The sequence below is a fragment of the Mustela lutreola genome, chromosome 10 (genome assembly GCF_030435805.1).
Source record: "Mustela lutreola isolate mMusLut2 chromosome 10, mMusLut2.pri, whole genome shotgun sequence".
Classification (NCBI taxonomy): domain Eukaryota; kingdom Metazoa; phylum Chordata; class Mammalia; order Carnivora; family Mustelidae; genus Mustela; species Mustela lutreola.
The window spans coordinates 79444052-79466232 of record NC_081299.1 but is presented as its reverse complement, the minus strand read 5'-3'; the positions used below and the strand labels follow the sequence as shown (position 1 = coordinate 79466232).

Below are 22181 nucleotides of genomic sequence, written 5' to 3'. Positions count from 1 at the left end.
CTTTAAAGAATGGAAAATAGGGGTGATGAGACTCTGGGTCAGATGTTAAAGAGAAGATGACAGCAGCGAAAACCTGGAATTGGAAATGTGCATTAAATATTGAAAACCAGTAGTAAGGGAGATGTCTGATCTCCATAATAAACATTTTTAGTACAAGGAAACAAAATCTGAGAATTTAACAATTTCAAAATTTTAACATATCCAGAGATATACCATTTAATGTTTCTGACTCAGGATAAAGGCAACAGGGATGTTTAAAAACAAGACAACCAGCTCAAAATGGATTTGTTTATGCTAAGTTCCACATAACCAAACTGAGACTTAATTACAGTTTTGGCTCTCCCAGAAATGAAATCTTAAACTGGCCAATCAGGAATCACCTGATCAGCACTAGTTAGATAATCTGCCTGATAGGCCCCTGTTATCCCCTAAAGGAAAGTAACCTTGCAATAACCACTATGCTATTTTGACTAGTGTAACTTCCTTGTTTCTGCTCCCTTCTGCCTACAAAACTCTCATTTTGTACAGCAACTCAGAGATCCTTTCTATCTGCTAGGCTGGATCCTGCCTGAGTCATGAACTGTTGGAAAAAGCCAGTAAAATCTTTAAAATTTACCCAGTGTTTTAACTGAACTCTTTGGACTTCCAAACATTCTTCAATGTACTAAATGAATAATCTTAATACAGTTAGCACTGTATGTAGAGGAAGTCAGTTAGTTACTGCTGGAGAGAACCCAACTTGCCTCTTTTTGTAAGTCTTAGATGTAATAAGCAAGCCAATGTAAAGTAAGTACCCATTTCTAATAAAACTCAAGGGGGAGAGGGTCAGTGTTAAATGGTCTCATTTGGTCTATCACAATAATCATTCTGATGCAAGCATCCACAACTCTTTTGCCCTTCTCTTGCTTTGTTGTAGTTCTGATAAAACTCAACCCCGATTACAGTTGTCTAACTCCTCCACAGGCCTCAAATGAACAGAGCTGGAGAAAAACAGCCATCCATATTACTTGGTCTCACTGTGAAATTTTTGACTGCAAAACTCAGGAGGGCCTTTAGGGCTGCCCTTTAATCCCACTACATTTTCCTGGTCTGTCTACTCTCCTACTCTTCACAATTTGCTTCCTCTTGCTCATGAAACCTCCAGTGCCATCTTCCCTCATTCTCAACTACTAATTTAGATTCTATTTTCACTAGGAAAATTGAAGCAATCTATAATTACCTCATCTTCACATTATTAAACTATTAGTCCGTGCTCTACCTTCTTCTCTGCTCTTTTGGTCCCTGGTCCTAAGATCAATTCCTTCATTTGGGCACTGACCCCACACCATTTTTTACTCCAATACATTCTAAAATTGTACCCTCTTCCACATTATCAATTTCCCAATCCTCCAGATCTTTCCTATTCATCATAAACACACATCCCATTAATATCACCCGTGTAAAAAAACAAAAAAAACAAGAAAGTCCATTACTTGGGGCGCCTGGGTGACTCAGTGGGTTAAAGCCTCTGCCTTCGGCTCAGGTCATGATCCCAGGGTCCTGGGATGGAGCCCCACATGGGGCTCTCTGCTCAGCAGGGAGCCTGCTTTCTCCTCTCTCTCTCTCTGCCTGCCTCTCTGCCTACTTGTGATTTCTGTTTGTCAAATAAATAAATAAATAAATCTTAAAAAAAAAAAAAAAAGAAAAAAGAAAAAAGAAAGAAAGTCCATTACTCCATTTCCCCACCTAGTCCCACTTTATTTCCTTTCTTAGCAAATTCCTCCAGAGAGTTGTTTGTGTACTTGCTGTTTCTACTTCTCGTACCTCCCATTTACTTTTCTCACCCCCAAATTCTTTACTATGTATTTTCTACAAACATGGAAATTCTCTTACATGAAAATACAACCATCAAAATCAGAAAATTAACAATGATGTAATATTGCTATCTAATTCTCAGACCTTGCATTCAAGTTTTTTCAATTGGTCCAACAATGTCCTTTAAAACTACAGGACCAGGTCTAGAATGATATGTGCCAATACTGTCACGTTTCTTTAGTGTCCTTCAATCTGTAACAGTTCCTTAGTCGTTCCTTATCTTTAATGCCTTTGACACTTTTGAAGGTTTCAAGCCAGTTATTTTGTATAATGACCATCAATTCCGAGTTTGTTTGATCTTTCCTCATTATTCAGATTAAGCATCTCTGGCAGGAAATGATGCAGTCTCCTCATTGACTTCAGTCAGGTGGCACATGACTTCAATTAGTCCCATTACTGGTGATGCTAACTGATCACTTGATTAAAGTGGTAACTACCAAGCCTCTCCATTGTAAAGCACTCCTTTTGCCTTTGTGATTAACTGTGAAACTATGTATTATCTTTCTCATCAGATCTGCAATTTATTCATTTATTTATTTTTGTCATATGGACTCACAGGTTCCTATTTTATTCCATGAATTATCATTCATAACATCATTATTTATTTTGATGCTTAATTAAACTGGCCAGTGGAAGCCCCTTTAAGCTGCCAGCTGTTTGACATGTCCTCACCATTCTTTGAGCACTTCCTTACCTGTAGAACAAGAAAGTTCAGGCTCATCTTGCACTCTCCCTGCCCCAGTCCTGGAATTAGTTATTTCTCCAGGGAACTCTGGTTGCTTTCAATGGAGAAAAGTATTTCAGATTCTGATCATGGAGGTTAGAGCAGAGCTTAGAAGTTTGTTATTACTGCCTTTAAATTTCCCAGATGATTCTAATGGTCACCCAGCTGTTTTAAGGTCTACTAATTAACAACAATGTTTCTCAGCCAGAGGTAAGAGCCACAATCACCAGCACAATTTTATAAAACTCCGGGTGGCTGACTATCCAACATCCCTACAACTTAATGAATCAGAATCTCCAGGGCAAACTGGCCAAATAGTCAAAAGCTGAGTGAAACTAGAAAGGAGCCATCTTGTTCAAGGGTATAAAGTCCACAAAATAAACAATATCCTTTGGACTATCAGAAGTGGAATGCAGAAAGAGATATACATTTTACCTAACCAAGAAACAATCAGGATAGAGGAAAAGAAAAAAGGAAAAACACAAAAACAGAAAACACATAGGTACTTGACCTAGATAACATAGTCAAAATACTAAAATAATAAAATATGGTACATACAAAAAACAAAAATGTGACTCCAGTTAACAACTAACATTCTATTTTAAACAGAATAAGTAAAATAAAAAGTAAATAAATACTGCAGCATGTTAACTTTCATCCCTAAAAAAAAATTCCAAAAAAATAAAAAATATAACCCATTAGTCTTCTTAGAATAGATCTGCAAAGTTATCTTAGTTCCAGACGTTAACTAAATTCTGTAGTAAAATTCAAACTTCAAACGGTCATTTATGAATTATACAGAACTTTTCATTATTTTTAAATATCTCCTAGACCCTACCTTTCTTAGCCTTTCATAGCTGAAACTACTGAGATGAAACAACATAAAGTCTCTACTTGACAATGACAAGTGCTTCCAAGTGGAGTGTCACTTAGCTGAAAGGTTTCTTAAACCAAAAACAGAGCATAACTAACGCTTACACTTGGAATTTAAGTTTCTCAAACTAAAGGCCAAAAATCAAACATCTCTTTTGTATGAAAGAGTGGCTGACAAGTTCAATGAGAAACATCAAATAAATATAAACACAGTACCATCTTAGCACTGCAATTAAATTTTTTTCTCAATACAGTACTATAGCCATCAATACTGATTTTTACTTATATTTTACTAATAACATACTACCACAGCAAATTAAGGTGAACATTAAGAACTGAAGCTAAAAGACATTTCTCCAAAGATATATAAATGCACCTGAAAAGATGCTCAACATCATCTGTCAATAAAGTAAATGCATATCAAAACCACAATGAGGTTTATCATACCCACTATAATGGCTATAATCAAAAAGTCAGATGATACCAAGCTCTGACAAGGATGTGAAGAAATCAGAATCCTCCTGTTTTCCTGGTGGGAATATAAAATGCAAAAACAGTTCGGGAGTTCCTCTAACATTTAAACACAGAGTTACCATATAACCAGTAATTCCACAAGTTATATGCCCAAGAGAAATAAAACTTACGTCTACACAAAAACTTATCCACAAATATCTATAGCAACATTATTCATAAGAGCTGAAAGCAGAAATAACCCAAATGTCCATACACTGATGAAGAGGTTAATAAAATATGGTACATACAAGCAATGGATTATTACTGAGTAATGAAAAAGATGAATTTTAATGATATACCCTATAACACAGATAAGCCTTGAAAACATAATGCTTATTGAAAAGTTCCAGTTACAAACGACCACATACTGTATGACTCCATCTATATGAAATGTCCAGAATAAGCAAATGAGTAGCAAAAGAGAGTAGATTAGTGGTTTCCTAAAACTGAGGTTGGGGGCAAGAAAGAAAGTTACTCCTAATGGGTACTGGCTTTAAGGTTGATGAAAAGTCCAAAGAAAGATCAGTAGTCAGAGGTTAGAAAGGAGGGAGTATTAATAGGTGGAGCACAAAGGATTTTTAGAGCAGTGAAACTATGCTTTATCATATCAAAATGGTGGCTATGTAATTACACATTTGCCTAAATCCACAGAATGTATAGTATCAAGACTGAACCCTAACATAAACTATGGATTTGGGTAATAATGATCTGTCAATGTAGGTCCATCAATTGTGGCATATGTACCACTGCGGTGGAAGATGCTGATAATGGGGGAAGCTATGCATACCTGGGGGCAGAAGACACATGGAAAATCTCTACCTTATGCTCTACTTGGCTGCGAACCTAAAACTGCTAATTTAAAAAGAAGCCCATTAAAAAAAAAAATCAGTAGTTGGGTAGGGAGGGATGAACAGGTAATAGCACAGGGGATATGGATATACAGGGGATTATGGATGAAGATATTATATATATATATATGAAGATATTATATATATATATATATATGTGTGGAGGAAAATAAAAATATAAAATTTACCATCTTAATCATTTTTAACTGTACAATTCAGTGTTAAGTACACTCATATTGTTGTGCAACCATCACCACAATCCATCAGCATTCTTTTCATCTTCAAAACTAAAACTACACCCATTAAACAATAACTGCTCATTCCCTCCTCCCCTCTGCCTCAGCAACCACCAACCTATGTTCTGCTTCTATAAATGTGAATACTCGAGGTACCTCACGCAAGTGGAATCAAACAGCAATGGTTTTTTGTGGCTTATTTCATTTACCATAATGTCCTCAAGGTTAATCCATTTTTGCAGCCTATGTCAGCATTTCTTTCTTTTTTAAAGTTTAGTAACATTCTACTGTAGCTATATACCATTATTTTGCTTATCCATTTATCTGTTGATTAATATATGGACTGCTACCCTCCAGCTACTGTGAATAATGCTATAAACGTGGGTATACAAATCTCTCTCAAGACTCTGCTTTCAAACCACCTGATTTGCTCAATAGACAGAACATATGACTTGTGATCCCAGTGTCACTGAGTTCAAGCCCCACTTTGTAGAGCTTACTTTAAAATAAACACACAAACAATAAAGACCCTGCTTTCAACTCTTTTGGTAAATACTCAGAAATGAAACTGCTGGATTACATGGTAATTCCATTGTTAATTTTTAAGAAACCATCATACTGTTCTTCACGGTAGCTACACCATTTTACATTCCCACCTATTAGTGGGAATGTAAGTTCTTCATATCCTCACCAACACTTGTTTTTTTCTGTTGTCTTCATAGTAGCTATCCTAACAAGGGTGAGATAGGCCGCAGAGGATTTTTAAAAAGTGAACCTATTATTTATCATCTTGGGATGTTGGATACATAACATTATACCTTTGTCAAAGCCTACAGAACTTCACAGCATAAGGAATGAGCCTTAGTCTATGAGACTTTTTAAAAAATTTTTTTGTTTTTTTGAAAGAGAGGGATTGTGAACAGGGTGGGGGAGAAGTACAGTGAGGGCAAGGGGAAAGGAGAGAGAGAATCTTAAGCAGGCTCCGCATCCAGCCTGGAGCCTCACATGGGGCTTGCTCTCACGACGCTGAGATCATGACCTGAGCCGAAATCAAGAGATGAACGCCTAACCAAGTGATCAACCCAGGTGCCGCATCTATGCAATTTAAAAAAAAAAAAAATCATTGAGAAAGTAAGAGGATCCCAAGAAAGAATGCAGACTGACTGAGATTAAAAAAAAAAAAAAAAAAAAAAAGTACTAACAAGTTCACTGAAGGGAATGGAGGGAATAAATGGTGCTGACCTAAGTAACTTTGAAAATTAGGAGTCCATAGAAAGCGAGGGAAAAGGAACTGCATATAAGAACTGTACTCTAGTTGATAAAGTTGTTCCACAGAGGGCTACATGTTAATAACTTTGATATTGCTATACTACATCTATACTGAAAAGGAACAATCAAGCAAATGGATGGTGGCCAAAGGGAGTTGTCCCAAGTGGGAATTTCCAGATAAGCAAGAATGGGCTAGAAGAATACATATGCAAATCGACTGGTGTCAGAGATATCATTAAATATTTAATGTAGACACAGATTATTACAGAAATATTTATAGCTACAGTACACCTACAGAGCTTAGTATATACATACGTATTTCTTTGTTTTATCAGCTGAGAGAGAATAAAAGAATAAAATTGCAGTAACAACCACATCTACCACCTATATCTTGGTCTCTAATACCATTTTCCAATAAAAGGAACCAGAGCTCTTTGGAGAAATGGTTGGTTCTAGGACTGGGACAGAAAATACGCAAGAAAAGCCTGGACCATCTTACAGTCCAAAGAAGTAAAGTTGTTCTTTAAAAAAAATCCTTATTGGGGTGCCAGGGTGGCTCAGTTGGTTGAGCATCCAACTCTTGGTTTCAGCTCAGATCATGATCTCAAGTCCTAGGATCAAGTCCCATGGGATCAAACCTCATGTCCAGCTCCCTGTAGGTGGGGAGTCTGCTTCCCCTATCTCCCTCTCCTTCTGTCCCTTGCTGGCGCGCACGCACGCATGCACGCACGATCTCTCTCTAATAAATAAAAAAATAAATCTTTTTTTTTAAAAAGTCCTTAGTGGTGGAACGGTGTTATAGGGACACAGCAGCCAATGGCCAAAGCTGGAACAATCTGAGCAAAAAAAATGAAGTAGCATTGGATTTTATCCTTGAATCCACACTGCTATAAACAAATGAGTAAATTAATAAATGGAGAAAAGATAAATTTTCCATGCAGAAGAATTCCAAATAAATTATGCAACTACTCCACCATAAAAAAGGGAGCATAACTCCCTTCTCTTTAAGTGTTGACTACAACAGTGACTTCCTCCCAAAGAATACAGTATAAAAAGAGGGGGAAAAAATAACTTTACAGTGAAGAAATCCAACAAACACTACTTCAGCCAAGTGAGCAAAATCACTATCAACTGTAATAAATTCTGTTGATACGTACATTTGAAATGATGTGATGATAATGGCACATGATCATCCTCCTCAAAACCATAACCCCAGTCTGATCACATATAAAAACATCAAATTCCAACAGAGAAACACCCTGAAATATACCTGACCAAACCCTTCTAAATTCTCAAGGTCAACTACAAGGAAAGTCCGAAAAAAATGGCAGACAAGAAGTGCCTAAGGAAACATGACAATTAAATGTAATGTGGAACAGAAAGACATTAGGTAAAAACTAAGGAAATCTGGGGGTGCCTGGGTGGCTCAGTGGATTAAGCCACTGCCTTCGGCTCAGGTCATGATCTCAGGGTCCCAGGATCGAGCCCTGCATTGGGCTCTCTGCTCAGCAGGGAGCCTGCTCCCTCCTCTCTCTCTGCCTGCTTGTGATCTCTCTCTGTCAAATAAATAAATAAAATCTTTAAAAAAAAAAAAAAAAACTAAGGAAATCTGAATAAACTATGGATTTTAGTTAACAATAATATACGAATATTCATTATTTGTAAGAAATGTACCATTCTAATGTAACAATTTAAAGAAAAGAAAAGCAAGTGCCAGTAACACCAGGCTGATGGTCTCTTTCTTCCTGGAGTCAATTTAATAGCTTGGTATTATATCTACATGACTAAGAAACCTGGGTCATTACAGGAGATCTTTATTGTTTCCAATATCCAGGAAAACTTTCTCCTCACAAAATAAACTTCTGCATTTCTATTTCAGTACCCCTTCCTCAGTCCTGGCAGTGCCTTCCTTCACTCAGCCTGAGGTTAGGTAAACTTCAACAAGCCAGGACCATCAATTCTGACCATTAGGCAAAACACCCATGTATTCTGGCAGGTGATGTCGCCAGGGCAAGGTATGGCAAACAAAAGGTGGGCTATAAACTCCAGGTGAGACACAAAAGCCCTTCACCACCAAGCTCTTAAAATGACAGTGGGCCATATTAGACTCTGAAAGACCTCAACTCTAAAATACCTGCTTCAACACTTCTATTACTGCTTTTTCTTAACTCCCTTGCTATTTATCAAATAGCCATAAATAAATATGTATGCGTGTATTTGCCTCTACAAAGCAATCATTAATTCACTGGGGACAGAAACCATAAATTCTGTACTTTTGGACACCTTCCACTTATTCAACTTTTTCCTTTCTAATAAAAACACTACTTTGTTCAGGTGGCAATGTGCCCAGTTTTGGACAGTGAGACCTAAGGGGAAGTTTGTTGTAGAAACTGGGAAAGCTTTTGTCTTCCTGACAAAGAGGCAAATATATTTAATGTTGTTCCTCTTTCTTTTTCTTACCTACCCCCCCCATTTGGGGGGGGGCATTAAAAACAGACATGATTTTTGGAGCTGCAATCTCCAACTGAGGTAAAGTCCAAAACAGTACTGAAAGTGCTAACCCAAGCCAGTGACTGCTCGAGTCACTGGCTTGGGTTACAAGATACAAGACTATCTTGTTGTATAAAACAAATAAAAATATTTGTTTAAGCACCTGTTTAAAAAAAAAAAAAACAAGTTGTGGCCCCTAGCACCATAAACACCAATGATAAGTGTGACTTCAAAAGAAAGATACCTTCTGAGCTTTCACAATAGGACTGGAAAGGAGGTAGAAGATATGAACAATGCCAGGGGGATCTACTAAGCAAAAACCCTTAAAGGGATCAAAACTTCAAACAGCCCAAACCCTAAACTTAATAGGTAGGGCATATCAGAACTCAGTATGCCCTAATCTTGAGAGACATCTTTCCAGGATCCTGGGATCACAAAATATTTAAGGAAAGTCTCTAACATGAAAAACAAGAACCAAAACTAGCAAAAAGGGGGTAAAAGCAACTTAGAGGCTACCAATATTACGCAGGGATAAGAAAACTAAACACAATAAGACAAAAAAACCTATTTTGGGTATTCAAAAAGAACTAAGAGAAGATTAAGTAGAGGATGCTATGTTAAAAGTACATTCAGTAAAAAAGGGGTGCAGAAAAAAAAAAAGTACATTCAGAAAATAGAGGCTCCTGGGTGGCTCAGTCAGTTAAGCATCCAACTCTTGATTTCAGCTTAACTCTTGATCTCAGGATCATGAGTTCAAACTCCACACTGGGATCCACACTGGGCATGGAAATTACTTTAAAAAGGAAATAAAAGGGAAAAAAGTACACTAAAAACAACAACAAAGAACAACTCTTAGAAACTAAAAACACAATAGCAAAATAATTAAAAACTCAATGTAACAATTTTCAGTTTCCAACAGTAGCAGACTAAGTTTTTTGGATCACCTATCACTATTCTAGTGGATTAACAACTTTAAAATATGGATAAAAATATATTTCAAAAATGTAAAGCATCAGAAGACAAGTCAAGATAACAAGGAATTACAAAGTCACAAGCAAAATATGAGAACTCAAAAAGAGGGGGAGAAAAGCATATAAGCTACATTTGATCTCAGGATGTTTGCCAATCCTGAAAATCAGGATCTTTGTTTTGGTAAAAAAGCATAAGATATGGGGGCAGAAATTAAAGCCCAACAACCACACAAAGGAATTTCTAGCCCTGAACTTGTTTTAAGATGGTCCCAGACTAGGAGTGACCCCAGGCACATAGAAGAAAACATAAATCCTATACATAACATAGAACACCACAAACTAACCATAAAGGATGACTGCCACACACAACATGTTAAATGAAAGAAGACAGATGAAAAAGAATATATACTGCATGAACATATACTCATGTGAAGTTTAAAAAACCTACAAAAGTAATCAAAGGCAATACAAGTCAGAATAGTGGTTACTTTTGGGCAGATATTTACTTGAAATGGCATGAAGGAAACTTCTGTATCCTGATCTTAAGGGCAATTACATGAGTGTGTTGATTTAAAAAAAATTAATTTTGTACATATAAGATTTGTACACGTTAATGTATGAATGTGTCTGAATGAAACTTTTAAAAAATGAAGGTAAAAGAAGGTCATTTTCAGATTCAAAAAGTTAACAAATGTTGATTATATTTAGCCTTGGCAAACAGTACTAAAGATGTTAATTTAGTTCATGATCTAAGTCTAGAAAGCTGACTCAAAAGTTAGTTTGTATTTTTTTATTTTTTTTTTAAAGATTTTATTTATTTGACAGAGATCACCAGTAGACAGAGAGGCAGGCAAAGAGAGAGAGAGAGAGAGGGAAGCGGGCTCTCTGCTGATCCCAGGACCCTGACATCATGACCTGAGCCAAATGCAGAGGCTTAACCCACTGAGCCACCCAGGCGCCCCTAGTATGTATTTATTCAGAAGCTATTTAAAATACCATAGCTGTTTCAGGTTGCCTGGGTGGCTCAGTTGGTTGGGTGGCTGCCTTCAGCTCCAGTCCTGATTCCCAGGTCCTGGGATCAAGTCCTGCATTGGGCTCCCTGCTCAATGGGGAGCCTGCGTCTCACTCTCCCTCTGCCCCTCCTCCTGCTTGTACTCTCCCTCTCTCTCTGTCAAATAAATAAACAAAATCTTTAAGAAAAAATACCATAGCTGTTTCAATAATTTTGATTTTTATATTTTTAATGGAAAAAAAACTAATCACCACTAACATTCATCAAGAATCTCTCAGAATCAGGGCACCTGGGTGGCTCAGTGGGTTAAAGCCTCTGCCTTCGGCTCAGGTCATGATCCCAGAGTCCTGGGATCGAGCCCCACATCGGGCTCTCTGCTTGGCAGGGAGCCTGCTTCCTCCTCTTTCTCTCTCTGCCTGCCTCTCTGCCTACTTGTGATCTCTGTAAAATGAATAAATAAAATCTTAAAAAAAATAAAAAAGAAGAAGAAGAAGAAGAATCTCTCAGAATCAGCACTTGTACTCACCAAAAACCAAGCTTTTATGTTTCCCTATTCATTAAGTCTCAGACAATTTACATTATCCTTACATGACCAAGAGAATGTTAACTCTTCTCATTTTCAGAATCCAAAGGGTCAGGGAGGCTGAGTGGCTGAGTGTCAGCCACTGTCGGCTAAGGGTATGATATCAGGGTCCTGGGAAGGAGCCCCACCTCAGGCTCCGGGAAGTCTGCTTCTCCCTCTGCCTCTCACATGTGTGTGCGCGCCCATGCACCCTCTCTCTCTAGTAATTAAAAAAACTTTAGAATCCAAAGGGTCATAAGATATGCTATCACTAAAAAATAACCATTTGTTCCCAAACAAGGAAATGAGAATTCCAAACCTAAAAGAGAAAAATTTCATATGAATAAGTACAATCAGTTTTATTTCCAGATTATAAAAACGATCCGTAAAGGGGCACCTGGCTGGCTTAGTCATTAGAGCATTGACTCGATCTCAGACTCATGAGTTCAAGTAAAAACAAACAAAGGATCCCTAAAGTTAAACAAAGATGTAAGAAATATACATGCTGGGGGAAAATGCCTAAATACCCTTAGTATTCAAAACATAATCTGCTGAGTTATAGTAATTCATTGATTTCCTCATTCAACAAGTATTTCAGTGCCTATTATATGCCCATTCCCTTTGTACAAATTAGGTATACAGCAAGGATACAGCAGGAACAAAACCGATGACTTCTACTCTGGAAACAAAATTATGGTGTGGGAAAAACAGGGAAATCTGACTCTATATAAACATTTATATTTTTTCAAACTACAACAAATGAGGCACTATTAAAGTCTGATGATTAGTTTTCTAATAAGAACTTAAGGAAAAATGGTTCCTAAGCCCCCCAAATTAATAACTAATCTGGATTCAATAGGCACATTCTACAAAAACTTTTATTCTTAGTATTCTAGATTTCTTTCTCTTGGGCTCTATACAAATTCTAAATGCTGAATCCTACATTACAAAAAGCAATCAGATACCATCTTAGAATGCCTTACAGCAGCTCCCTATGGTGTAAAAGAGGTGATTTTAAAGAACTAGTCAATAAAAATCATGTAAAAGTAATCACAGAATACAAATTATAGGAAAAAAGAAAAATGCTTAAAAGCACAGGTGACAATATTAAAATTAACTATATCAACAGATTTTTAAGCACAATTTGCAATTTTAAAGCATCTACCATTCAACCACCAATTAAAGGTGATACCTCAAAATATTCCAAAATGTCTTTATTATATGAGAAAATCACACATGAAGCTATTTCAGAGCAAAAGTGGTAGGATCAAAACTTACTACATTTACCAATGAACACCTCTTAGCCTCAGAAAAAGCACTGGAACTAAACTGATACGGAAGTAAAAATATTAACTCACAGATAAGGGAGAGAAGGGAAAACAGTATAAACAAACTGCAGAAATAACATATATTTTAAAAATACAGCTGGTATCAGGACCAATAACACTGTTAAAAGAACGAACACCCTTCAAATATTCTTGCAGAGGTGATAAAATCAATAAACTTTCACCTTTTATTACCCAGGGGGATTCTTCCTTCTGCCACCAAAGCATTCAGAAAGAAGAAATAATCCCTTCTACTAACACAAACTACAACTTCCTTCTGTGGAGTTTTAAATGGTCTAAAAATCAAGTTTATTATACGCTAATAAATAAATAACACCCCACCCCCTTCTGCTGATTAATGTAAATCAAGCACTCAGCCAAATCAGCCTCTTAACCTGGTCCCAATCTACCCTGCATCACTACTTTCAGCCATCCCATATACTCAATTTCAAGCCAAACCTAACCACTATACTCAGGTCAATCCAACAAACATTTACTAAAGATCTGAGTAGCATCAGGCTCTATGCCAGGCAGTGTGCTGACAGGGAAAATACAGCAATGAATCAGACAATGATTAAGCAATGAATAAGACACGATCTCTGCCCTCTAGGAACTTGGGCAGCTATATGCAAAACCTTCCTTATTCCAAAGCCCATGCCAAGTATCTTTTTGTTATATCTGATATACATAGCTTGGACTAATACATGGAATAGCTTTTGTTTCCTATAAAACAGTATCTTTATATAATCTTTTCCCACTAGTTTTTAATACACTGTAGGTATAACTGTGTTCCCCAAAACAGAATTTTTCTTTTTTGCTGAGCTAAAAATGTTTAAAGACTGAAGACCAATAAGATAGCACTTGTAGGTGACATAGTTATAAATTACCATTCTCTTATTTTCTGCCTGCAAACAGGGGCTCATTTATAGGAAAAAGTAGGTAAAATAGATTTGTTTTTAAAAGATTTTATTCATTTATTTGAGAGAAAGTAAGCATGGTAGGGGGAAAGAAGAGGAAGAGGGAGAAGCAGACTCCCCAGTGAGCAAGGAGCCAGGACCACAACCTGAGCCACGGCAGATGATCAACCGATTGAGCTACCCAGGCACCCTGGTAAAATAGGTTGTTGTTGTTTTTTTTTTTAGATTTTACTTATTTATTTTACAGAGAGAGAGAGATCACAACTAGGCAGAGAGGCAGAGAGAGGGGGGAAGCAGGCTCTCCGCTGAGCAGAGAGCCCCATGCGGGGCTTGATCCCAGGACCCTTGGATCATGACCTGAGCTGAAGGCAGAGGCTTTAACCCACTGAGCCACCCAGGCGCCCCGGTAAAATAGGTTTTTAAGTGTCCAGCCAAACTCACATTTTTAGACAGGGGGAGGAAGAAAGAGTGTAACTGTTCCAAAATAAAGGCAGGGAAGGGGAGTGGAACTGAGTGGTTTAAGGAAGCAGCAAATGCAGAGGTCAAAGGCCATTCTCCAGCTTCCATCTTAATACAGTCAGGATAAAATGGTGGCATAAACAGGTGTCAAATTAATTCTCAGCCTCCTTAACTAAGAAAAAGGGCTATAATACAATGTTGAACACAACAATTTCTATCAACAAAATGGAATATAACATATTTATACTATGACTATTTTCCAAAGGTTTGAATGTACAAGAAATAACTATAACATAAAGTGGTAGTCCCATAAGAAAGATATTATCCAGAATGTGTACTCTGGAAAAAAGGTGGGGGGGTTCAGAGGAACTGATCAACAGAAGACATTCTGGACAGTGATGCAAACACAGAGGAGTATTTTGGCGTTAGGAAAGAATATCACCTTAAAATGACTCTGTTTCCTCACAGCAGGACTGATATTATAAACTTTCATAAATTTCACCATACATTCACAGTGCTTCCCCTTAACAGACGCTCAATAGTTACTTTACTGTTTAATTTAAATTCTTACAGCAATTTTATGGTCTTTGAAAAAAGCAATATCATTAACATTGATTAACAAGGAGTTTTCATTGTCAAACTCCTCCACACGAGTGCATAGATTTTTTAAAAAACGTGAAGTAATGCTCAAGTCAATATTACAGAAATAGTCTAACCACAAGGACTGCAATGGAACTACACTTCTGTTTTCTAGACAAATCTATTAATGTGGTCCAACATTTCATCAGCTATATTTGTAGTCACATCACAGAACTGTAAGTCAGGTAAAGTCAAAGAACTCCCGTTAGGTCAGTTTTTCCCCAGCTGTAAAAGTTTTTGAACCAAACAGTAAACCTTAACTTCATAATCTTGGTTTCAACTTATTTGGACATTCTCAAACTGTTATCTAGACCACTTAATCTATCATCACCTACAAAGGCCTTCAGAACCATAAAGACTTCCTCCAGGATGCATTTTTTAATCAGTAATCAATATCCTAAGTAATGAACTATTAATTCAATTGGGCAAAACATGCATGATCACCTACAGGCATTGTTTTAGTCAGTGAAAACAAAGAGATTAATCCAGTTCTATACTCTAAGACTATTAAGTCTGGTACACTTACAGCACAGATTTTCATTTTTTTTTTAAATATTTTATTTATTTACTTGACAGAGATCACAAGTAGGCAGAGAGGTAGGCAGAGAGAGGAGGAAGCAGACTCCCCGCCAAGCAGAGAGCCCAATATGGGGCTCAATCCCAGGACCCTGAGATCATGACCCAAGGCGAAGGCAGAGGCTTTAACCCACTGAGCCACCCAGGTGCCCCCAGCGCAGATATTAAATAAATGCTATAAGGACAAAGATAAAGAAGCATTAAGGGGGGGCGCCTGGGTGGCTCAGTGGATTAAGCCACTGCCTTCGGCTCAGGTCATGATCTCAGTTTCCTGGGATCGAGCCCCGCATCGGGCTCTTTGCTCAGCGGAAGCCTGCTTCTCTCTCTCTCTGCCTGACTCTCCGCCTACTTGTGATTTCTCTCTCTGTCAAATAAATAATAAATAAAAAATCTTTAAAAAAAAAAAAAAAAAAAAAAGAAGCATTAAGGGTTAAGACTGGGGGTATCTAATGAATCTATGATCCAAAAGAGCATGAGCAGGGTGCTAGGGTGGCTCCGTCAGTGGAGCATCTGCCTTCAGCTCAAATCACAAGACTATAGGCCCAGGATCAAATCCTGAGTAAGGCTTCCTGCTCAGCAGGGAGTCTGCTTGTCTCTACCCCTCTCCCTGTTTTCACTTACACTCTCTCAAATAAATGAAATCTTTTTTAAAAAGGGAGCGTAAGTTTTATCAAATGCATTTAACTAATAATTTAATGAAAGTAACAATGGCTTGAAATTACATACTCTTAAAACTAAGGGCAAAAAGCACACAGATTAGGAAACTAAGGCATAAGAAAGGTTTGTAAGACCCAACAAAATGAGGCACCTGGGTGGCTCAGTCGTTAAGCCTCAGCCTTCAACTCAGGTCATGATCCCAGGGTCCTGGGATCAAGCCCAGCATCTGGCTCCCTGCTTTGCGGGAAGCCTGCTTCTCCCTCTCCCACTCCCCCTGCTTCTGTTCCCTCTCTCGCTGTGTCCTTCTCTGCCAAATAAAATCTTAAAAAATAAAATAAAATCTTAAAAAAAAAAAAAAAAGACCCAACAAATTATGTCAGATTCGTCACCTCACTTCCCTCAGGGAGCAAATTTATGAATAAATCATGATATGCATTTAATGTGTTCAGTCATATTTTTTTCGTATCTATATACACACTCACAAACCATACACGGATTTTTTTTCTGGCAAAATTTGGTTTCTCAGACCATCATAAAAGTATCTCCTAATAAATAAAAAAAACTTATTGACTGAACACAGAACTTCTCCAACTCTAATTTTCTCCCTTGTAAAAGGGACTAATAATTATAAAATCTGATTTGTGAAATCACGGATTCATATTTGGCCTCTTTTTGATCCAACCATTCTTCCTGTGATAATTTTAAAAAATCAACACAATAAACAACACTTAAGATGCTATCTTATAATTAATTACATCGCAGCCTGAAGAAACAAAGACACTGTCATCTCTTTGTTTGGTATTACCCAGGACATAGAACCCAGAAGTCTCTAGCATATATTCAATGTTGAAATGCTCATTTGGAACACCTAAAGTACCTTAAACCAGAGCATAAATCTAGTACCAGTAAATTCGTATCCTCTCACAACCACACACAACAAAGTCTGACATAACCCATTAGTCTATCACTATTAGTTCTCCCCCAGAGTCAGTATAAAGTGGTTCTCTATTTTATTACTTTATTCTCAAATTTAACATAAGACTTAAGAAGCATTAAAATATCAATGAAACTCCAAAGAATATAAGAAAAAAACTTAAGATTCAGTGCATAACTGCATTCATCGTATTTTTGTTAACAACATGTTCCCATTAATTAAACCTATGGGATAGTAATGTGATCCTAAACATGAAATAATTAGAACTGGTCTCTAAATTCAGAATTTCAAGAGAACTCTCCCAACCTCAAATTCCTCAATGACAAGAGCACAGTATAGGTGTTTGTTACAATCCACTGGAAGCACAATATCCTTATTCAAAACAGAACAGTAAAAACAGGAAGTCCAGTCAAAATTTTCTAAGGTCTCTTCTGGTCCTAACAATAGCCCTTTACACCAATTTCTATTTATTTAAGGTTTAAGCATCAGATGATACTAGTTGATCCTCTATCATTTAGCTTCTAACAAATATTTCCCTCAAATCCAAAAACCACTAAAAACTTTAAAACATGGTGCATTAAATTTTAAGAGGAAACTTAATTTAAAATCTTTTTTTCATAATTTTCAAAGACAATTTTTAGTTATCAGAAATTCCCATCTCTTCTACAGTTTACCTTTCCAAATTGCTGAGAAACGATTCAAATGCTGAAAGTAACCAAATTACGGGAGACACTGGGGGACTGCTAATCACTTCTGAATGTATATTCTTAAATTATAACTTAAAAAAACTTTTAAAAATCGCATTTTAATCTTCAGTAAAATACTGTTTCTCCTTAAAACTGTTTTTCTGTAGTATGATAGTGCTTCTTAAATCTAAAAGTTAAATCTAAATATTACTCTACTCTTCCTATGTGTACTTTAAAAGAAATATTCTGAGTACATTTTTGCTTCCTCTGAAACGTATCATTTAAAAGTATGTAAAAATAAAAATATTTTCTAATTATAAAAATGAAAAAGCTGTATCTACTTTAATTGATGATGCACTATAATCAATTACAAAATGTACAAAATCAAAGGGAAAAGACAAATAATGCCTGAGAATCTAAAGGGTTAAATTTTACATAATTCATTTACTATATAATCCTCTCTAATGTACGAACAATTAATGCTATCTAAGAAACGTGTGTCTGAGTTACTTTCTCTTGAGTAGTGTGTTTACAGACTGGGCAAACACTCGTCGGGAATGTTGCAGGAGATTCCTGGGCTGGCTAAGTGTTCTACTAGATGAACTCAAGTCTCTTTCAGTTCTAAGATTCCCAGCGTGTGAGTAAGAGGGGAAAAATAACCGAAGAAAACACATGCCCTTCAATTAACCAATCTACCTTCATTCGCATCCTAAATGCTCCCGTCGAGACCACGAAGTTCTTCCTCCCCTTTCTCTGGCTTTCACCAGACCCTCGCTAACAAAAGGCACGGAAAGTGTGCACAGGTGGGATAAAAAGGGGAGTGGCTGAAACCAAGCGGCTCTCGGGACAGCGCCCCCATGCCCCGGGTCCCTCCGCTGCACCTGAGAAATCACTGCCCTGCACACCTCCACCCTTGAGAAGCTGCATCGAGAGCGAATTCTCCGACCTATTACAGTCCACCCGCACCTTGGCCAGACACCGGGCATTGTCTGAAACCTTCAGCGCCCAAGAAAGGCGAGGAGAAAAGAAAGAAAACGGGGAGAACGATGGAAAATAAAGAACAGCGGAAGGGGAAGTAAAGCAATCGGGAAGCCGTACGCTCCTTTTGGCAAAATTGGCTTCCCCGTCGACCCATCAGTTTAATTTTGATTCCAAAAGCAAACCTCCACCCCACCCCCAGCCCAAGGTAGCAGCCGGGGATAGCCCAGCCGGAGTCCCCAAAGCCACGCGCTGGTTCGGGGCACACAGACAGCGAGAGGAAAATGGGTTTGTGGGCCGGGCCTGGCTGGCCGGAGGCCGGGCTCGAAACAAAGCCGCCCGGCTCCCCCTACCTGGGGCGAGGGCGGTGGGCGGCGCCTCGAGGCTCCCAGCGCGGTCCTGGCCCGGCGACGCCCTCGCCCCGGGGACCCTTGCGGGAGCTGGGGGCCGCGGCAGGGCCCCTCCCCGCCCGGGAACGGCGCTACTTGGGGACAATGGACCCCCTCCCCGCCTCCGGGCGGAGAGATACAAAGGGAGAGGAGCGCCGCCCGGCAACGAGCCAGGCGTCCGGAAAGTGAAGACCGAGGAGAGACAGGGAAAGGGAGAGGGTGGCGGCGGACGCGGGAGCCCGCGGGCCGCTCCACCCGCCGTCCAAGGCGCTGCCCTCAGCCCCGCCGCAGCGACAGAGGCGGGAGCGCAGACCAGCAGCCACTCCACCCCGGCCGAGAGGGAAGAGGGGTCTGCACACAAAGAAGAGTGGAACCCCCGCCCTCCGCTAGCGCCAGGGGCGGGGATGGCCCCAAGGGCTCGGGCGCCGACGGTCAGCGGCGCCTGCCCAGCCCGCGCCCCTCGCGGGCCGGAGTCCGCGCGGGGCGCCCCTCACCCGGACTCACCCACAGCTCTGTGCCCCAGCTCATGGCGGAACTTGAGGCGACTCGGGCCGTCTGGCGGCTCGCTGTCCGTCCGTCTGTCGGATATGCCCTTAGTCTGTTCGACCTCCCACTGGCTGGCCGACGGGCTCGCAGCTCCGCCGCTCTGCCTCCGAAGGTGCCGCCACCGCCGGGCTCCCCAGTGAGTGAGAAAGCCGCGACTGGAGAAGCCGCCGCCGACGCCGCGTCCCCGCCTCCCGGAGCCAGCAGGGAGGGGGCCTGGGCCGAGGGGAGGCGGGACGCGGAGAGGGGAGGGGGGCGGGGCGCGATGCACCCTGGGATCGTGGCGGACCCGCGCTCGCCGGGCCTCCGCGGGCGAATCCCCTCGCGTAGGGGTCTTCCACTTTGCTGGTTCCGGGGCTAGGTCTCTTCCCGCCTGCCCCTTGCGGCTCGGACAATTCCACCGCCGTCCGCCACTCGCATCTGCGTCTCCAAGGTGGAAGGGAGAGAAGGGAAAGACGCCCACCGCCCTTCTCTACCCTGAGACCCCTTAGATGAGGCAACTCCAGTTACCCTCCCTTCCTGCCTCTTGCGCCCTCCACCTGGGAGAAATCCTGACATAGATGCCTTCTACAAATCCTTGGGTTTACGTAGTCGGACCTTTGTGGTAGGTTTTTTCTTTAAGTCTTGATTGGTAAGGTGATCTTGGGAATCACCAACATGTGTAGAGGTTGAACGTCAAATGTGAAAGCAACGTGCCCCGATTCTATTTTTAATAAAACATTGCAATTGTATAAGTTCTGTCAGGAAATCACAAGAGGCAGATCTTTCAGCATTCATTTTGGAATGTTGCCATAACAAGAGATGAAAGACCTGGACCAAGGCGAGGCGAGCTGTCACCTGCAGGAAAGAACCGAGCTTGCCCCAGCGGAGAAATGGGCACCTCGTCTGTGGGATCTGAACGGGAACCAGATTCCTCTCCGGTAATGCAAAAGAGCCTATTGGAACTTCAGGGACCTCTCACTCAGAATATGGGACTCTTGGAGGCAGGTCCACCATTTCCTTTTTCCTACGTGGAGTTAATTTCCTGGCCTTTCTGAGCAATCATTAACTGCAATCAGCCAGTTTGGCGGGTACTATTAGATACCAGATACACTTAGCAGCTCCTAACATATGCTTTAGCATTAATTGCTGGTCTCCTAAACACACACACACGCCTCAGTCCAGTCACTAGCCCAGTACTCCTCAGTGTTATGACAGCTGAGTGTCTTCAAGTTCTCCAAACCGGAGTGTCAGCAGTTGAAACTCCTCCCCTTCTACGGCCTGCTCAGGTGCCCCAATCTCTTCCGTTTCAATCCTTGTCCTTGCTTGGCTGTGATCCCTTTTGGGGTGAAGAGGCAAATAACCTGTGCCTTCCTGACAGGCCGCCATTCTTGCTGAATTCTTAGCCTCCTTTCTCGGAATCCAGCTTGAAGTACACAAATACTCTCCTCCAATGGCCAAGTTTTAAATGCTTAAGTATACCATTCAGTGAAAAGTATGTAAAGCAGTGACTGCACACTTTCTTTTTCCAATATTTTTCTATACTGCCTCTGTTTCAAATAAAATTCCTTCAATATTACTTGTATCACCTAAGGCAGCTATCCATTTCTCCTCTTCCTTCCTCTCACTCCCTAGACATCATGAATGCATTTAGCAATTACAAGTAAGATTAGTAATGGAAAATATAGTTATAAAATGGATGTCTCATTATTCAGAACCATTCCAATACTAAGGTTTACTGTATCTAAATATTGTCATAAAAGTTAAGACATGTGGAGCCAAATTTAAGCCAAAATTGCATGCTTTCCCTTTAAAAAGTAAAATAATCTACCATTCACATTGAAGATTATCCTTAACTATACTGTTAGACAATTTCCCAAATGAACATGAAGTCTTATCTCCTAGATGAACACTTTTCTTCTCCCGAAGTTTCTGAACAGAACTCCACACTTAGAACAATTCATTTCTCTCCAGAAAGTTAGATTTTCTGCCAAAAATTTCAAGGAAAATTTCCATTATACTACATTGCTATAAAATTTAAACATAATTCATATAACCAACTTAAATTGATATTTTAAATAATTATTTGTAACTTGCAAATTTTTATATTAAAATTCACTATTTACTTCAACAGTCTTTAGGCAAAATGATTAAAAAGTGAAAACTATCACAAATGAATAAGTATGTTTTGTGTTATATTTTGTTATAAAAATAATAAAGATTAATCAGCTTCCAAAGTATTCCTTTCTATAACCAATCTCTAAAATAGTATAGGTACATTTTAGCAAACAAACATCTAGAGGTGTTTTACACACACATATATAGTCACACACAAATATTAGTATGGCAGTTCATAAGAATGTTGTGGGGTTTTGTGTTTATTTTTTGTCTGTTTTTGTTTTTTTGAGAGTATAGGGACAGGAGAGCTGAGGGAGAGGAAGAGAAAGAAACTTAAGCAGTCTCCATGCTCAGCACAGAGCCTGCTGCCTGGATCTCAGGACCCTGAGATCACCATCTGGGCTGAGATCAAGAGTCAAATATTTAATTATACCACCCAAGCACCCAAGAATGTTGATTTTTGACATAAACAGAATCCTCTAGGTTTTAAGTTATTCATATATATATATATATATATGATTTTTTCTTTATGGACCCATGACAAGGCACTCTTGAACAGTTCAAACACATCATTTTTCTCTCTAAAAAAGATAAAACAAAACTTTGCATCTTGAAAGCAAAATCACTTT

The 22181-nt window shown here is 39.4% G+C and overlaps 1 protein-coding gene across 3 annotated transcripts in view; it reads right to left on the bottom strand.

Annotated features, from left to right (window-relative positions):
* Positions 1-19713, bottom strand: part of FNBP1L (formin binding protein 1 like) — a 100723-nt gene extending 81010 nt beyond the window's left edge. For all 3 annotated transcript variants that reach the window (XM_059134879.1, XM_059134876.1, XM_059134877.1), the window contains exon 1: positions 19417-19713. In XM_059134879.1, the coding sequence (XP_058990862.1) occupies positions 19417-19440 (24 nt within the window). In that variant the 5' untranslated portion in view covers positions 19441-19713. The remainder of the gene's footprint in view (positions 1-19416) is intronic.
* Between the last annotated feature and the right edge of the window lie 2468 nt (positions 19714-22181).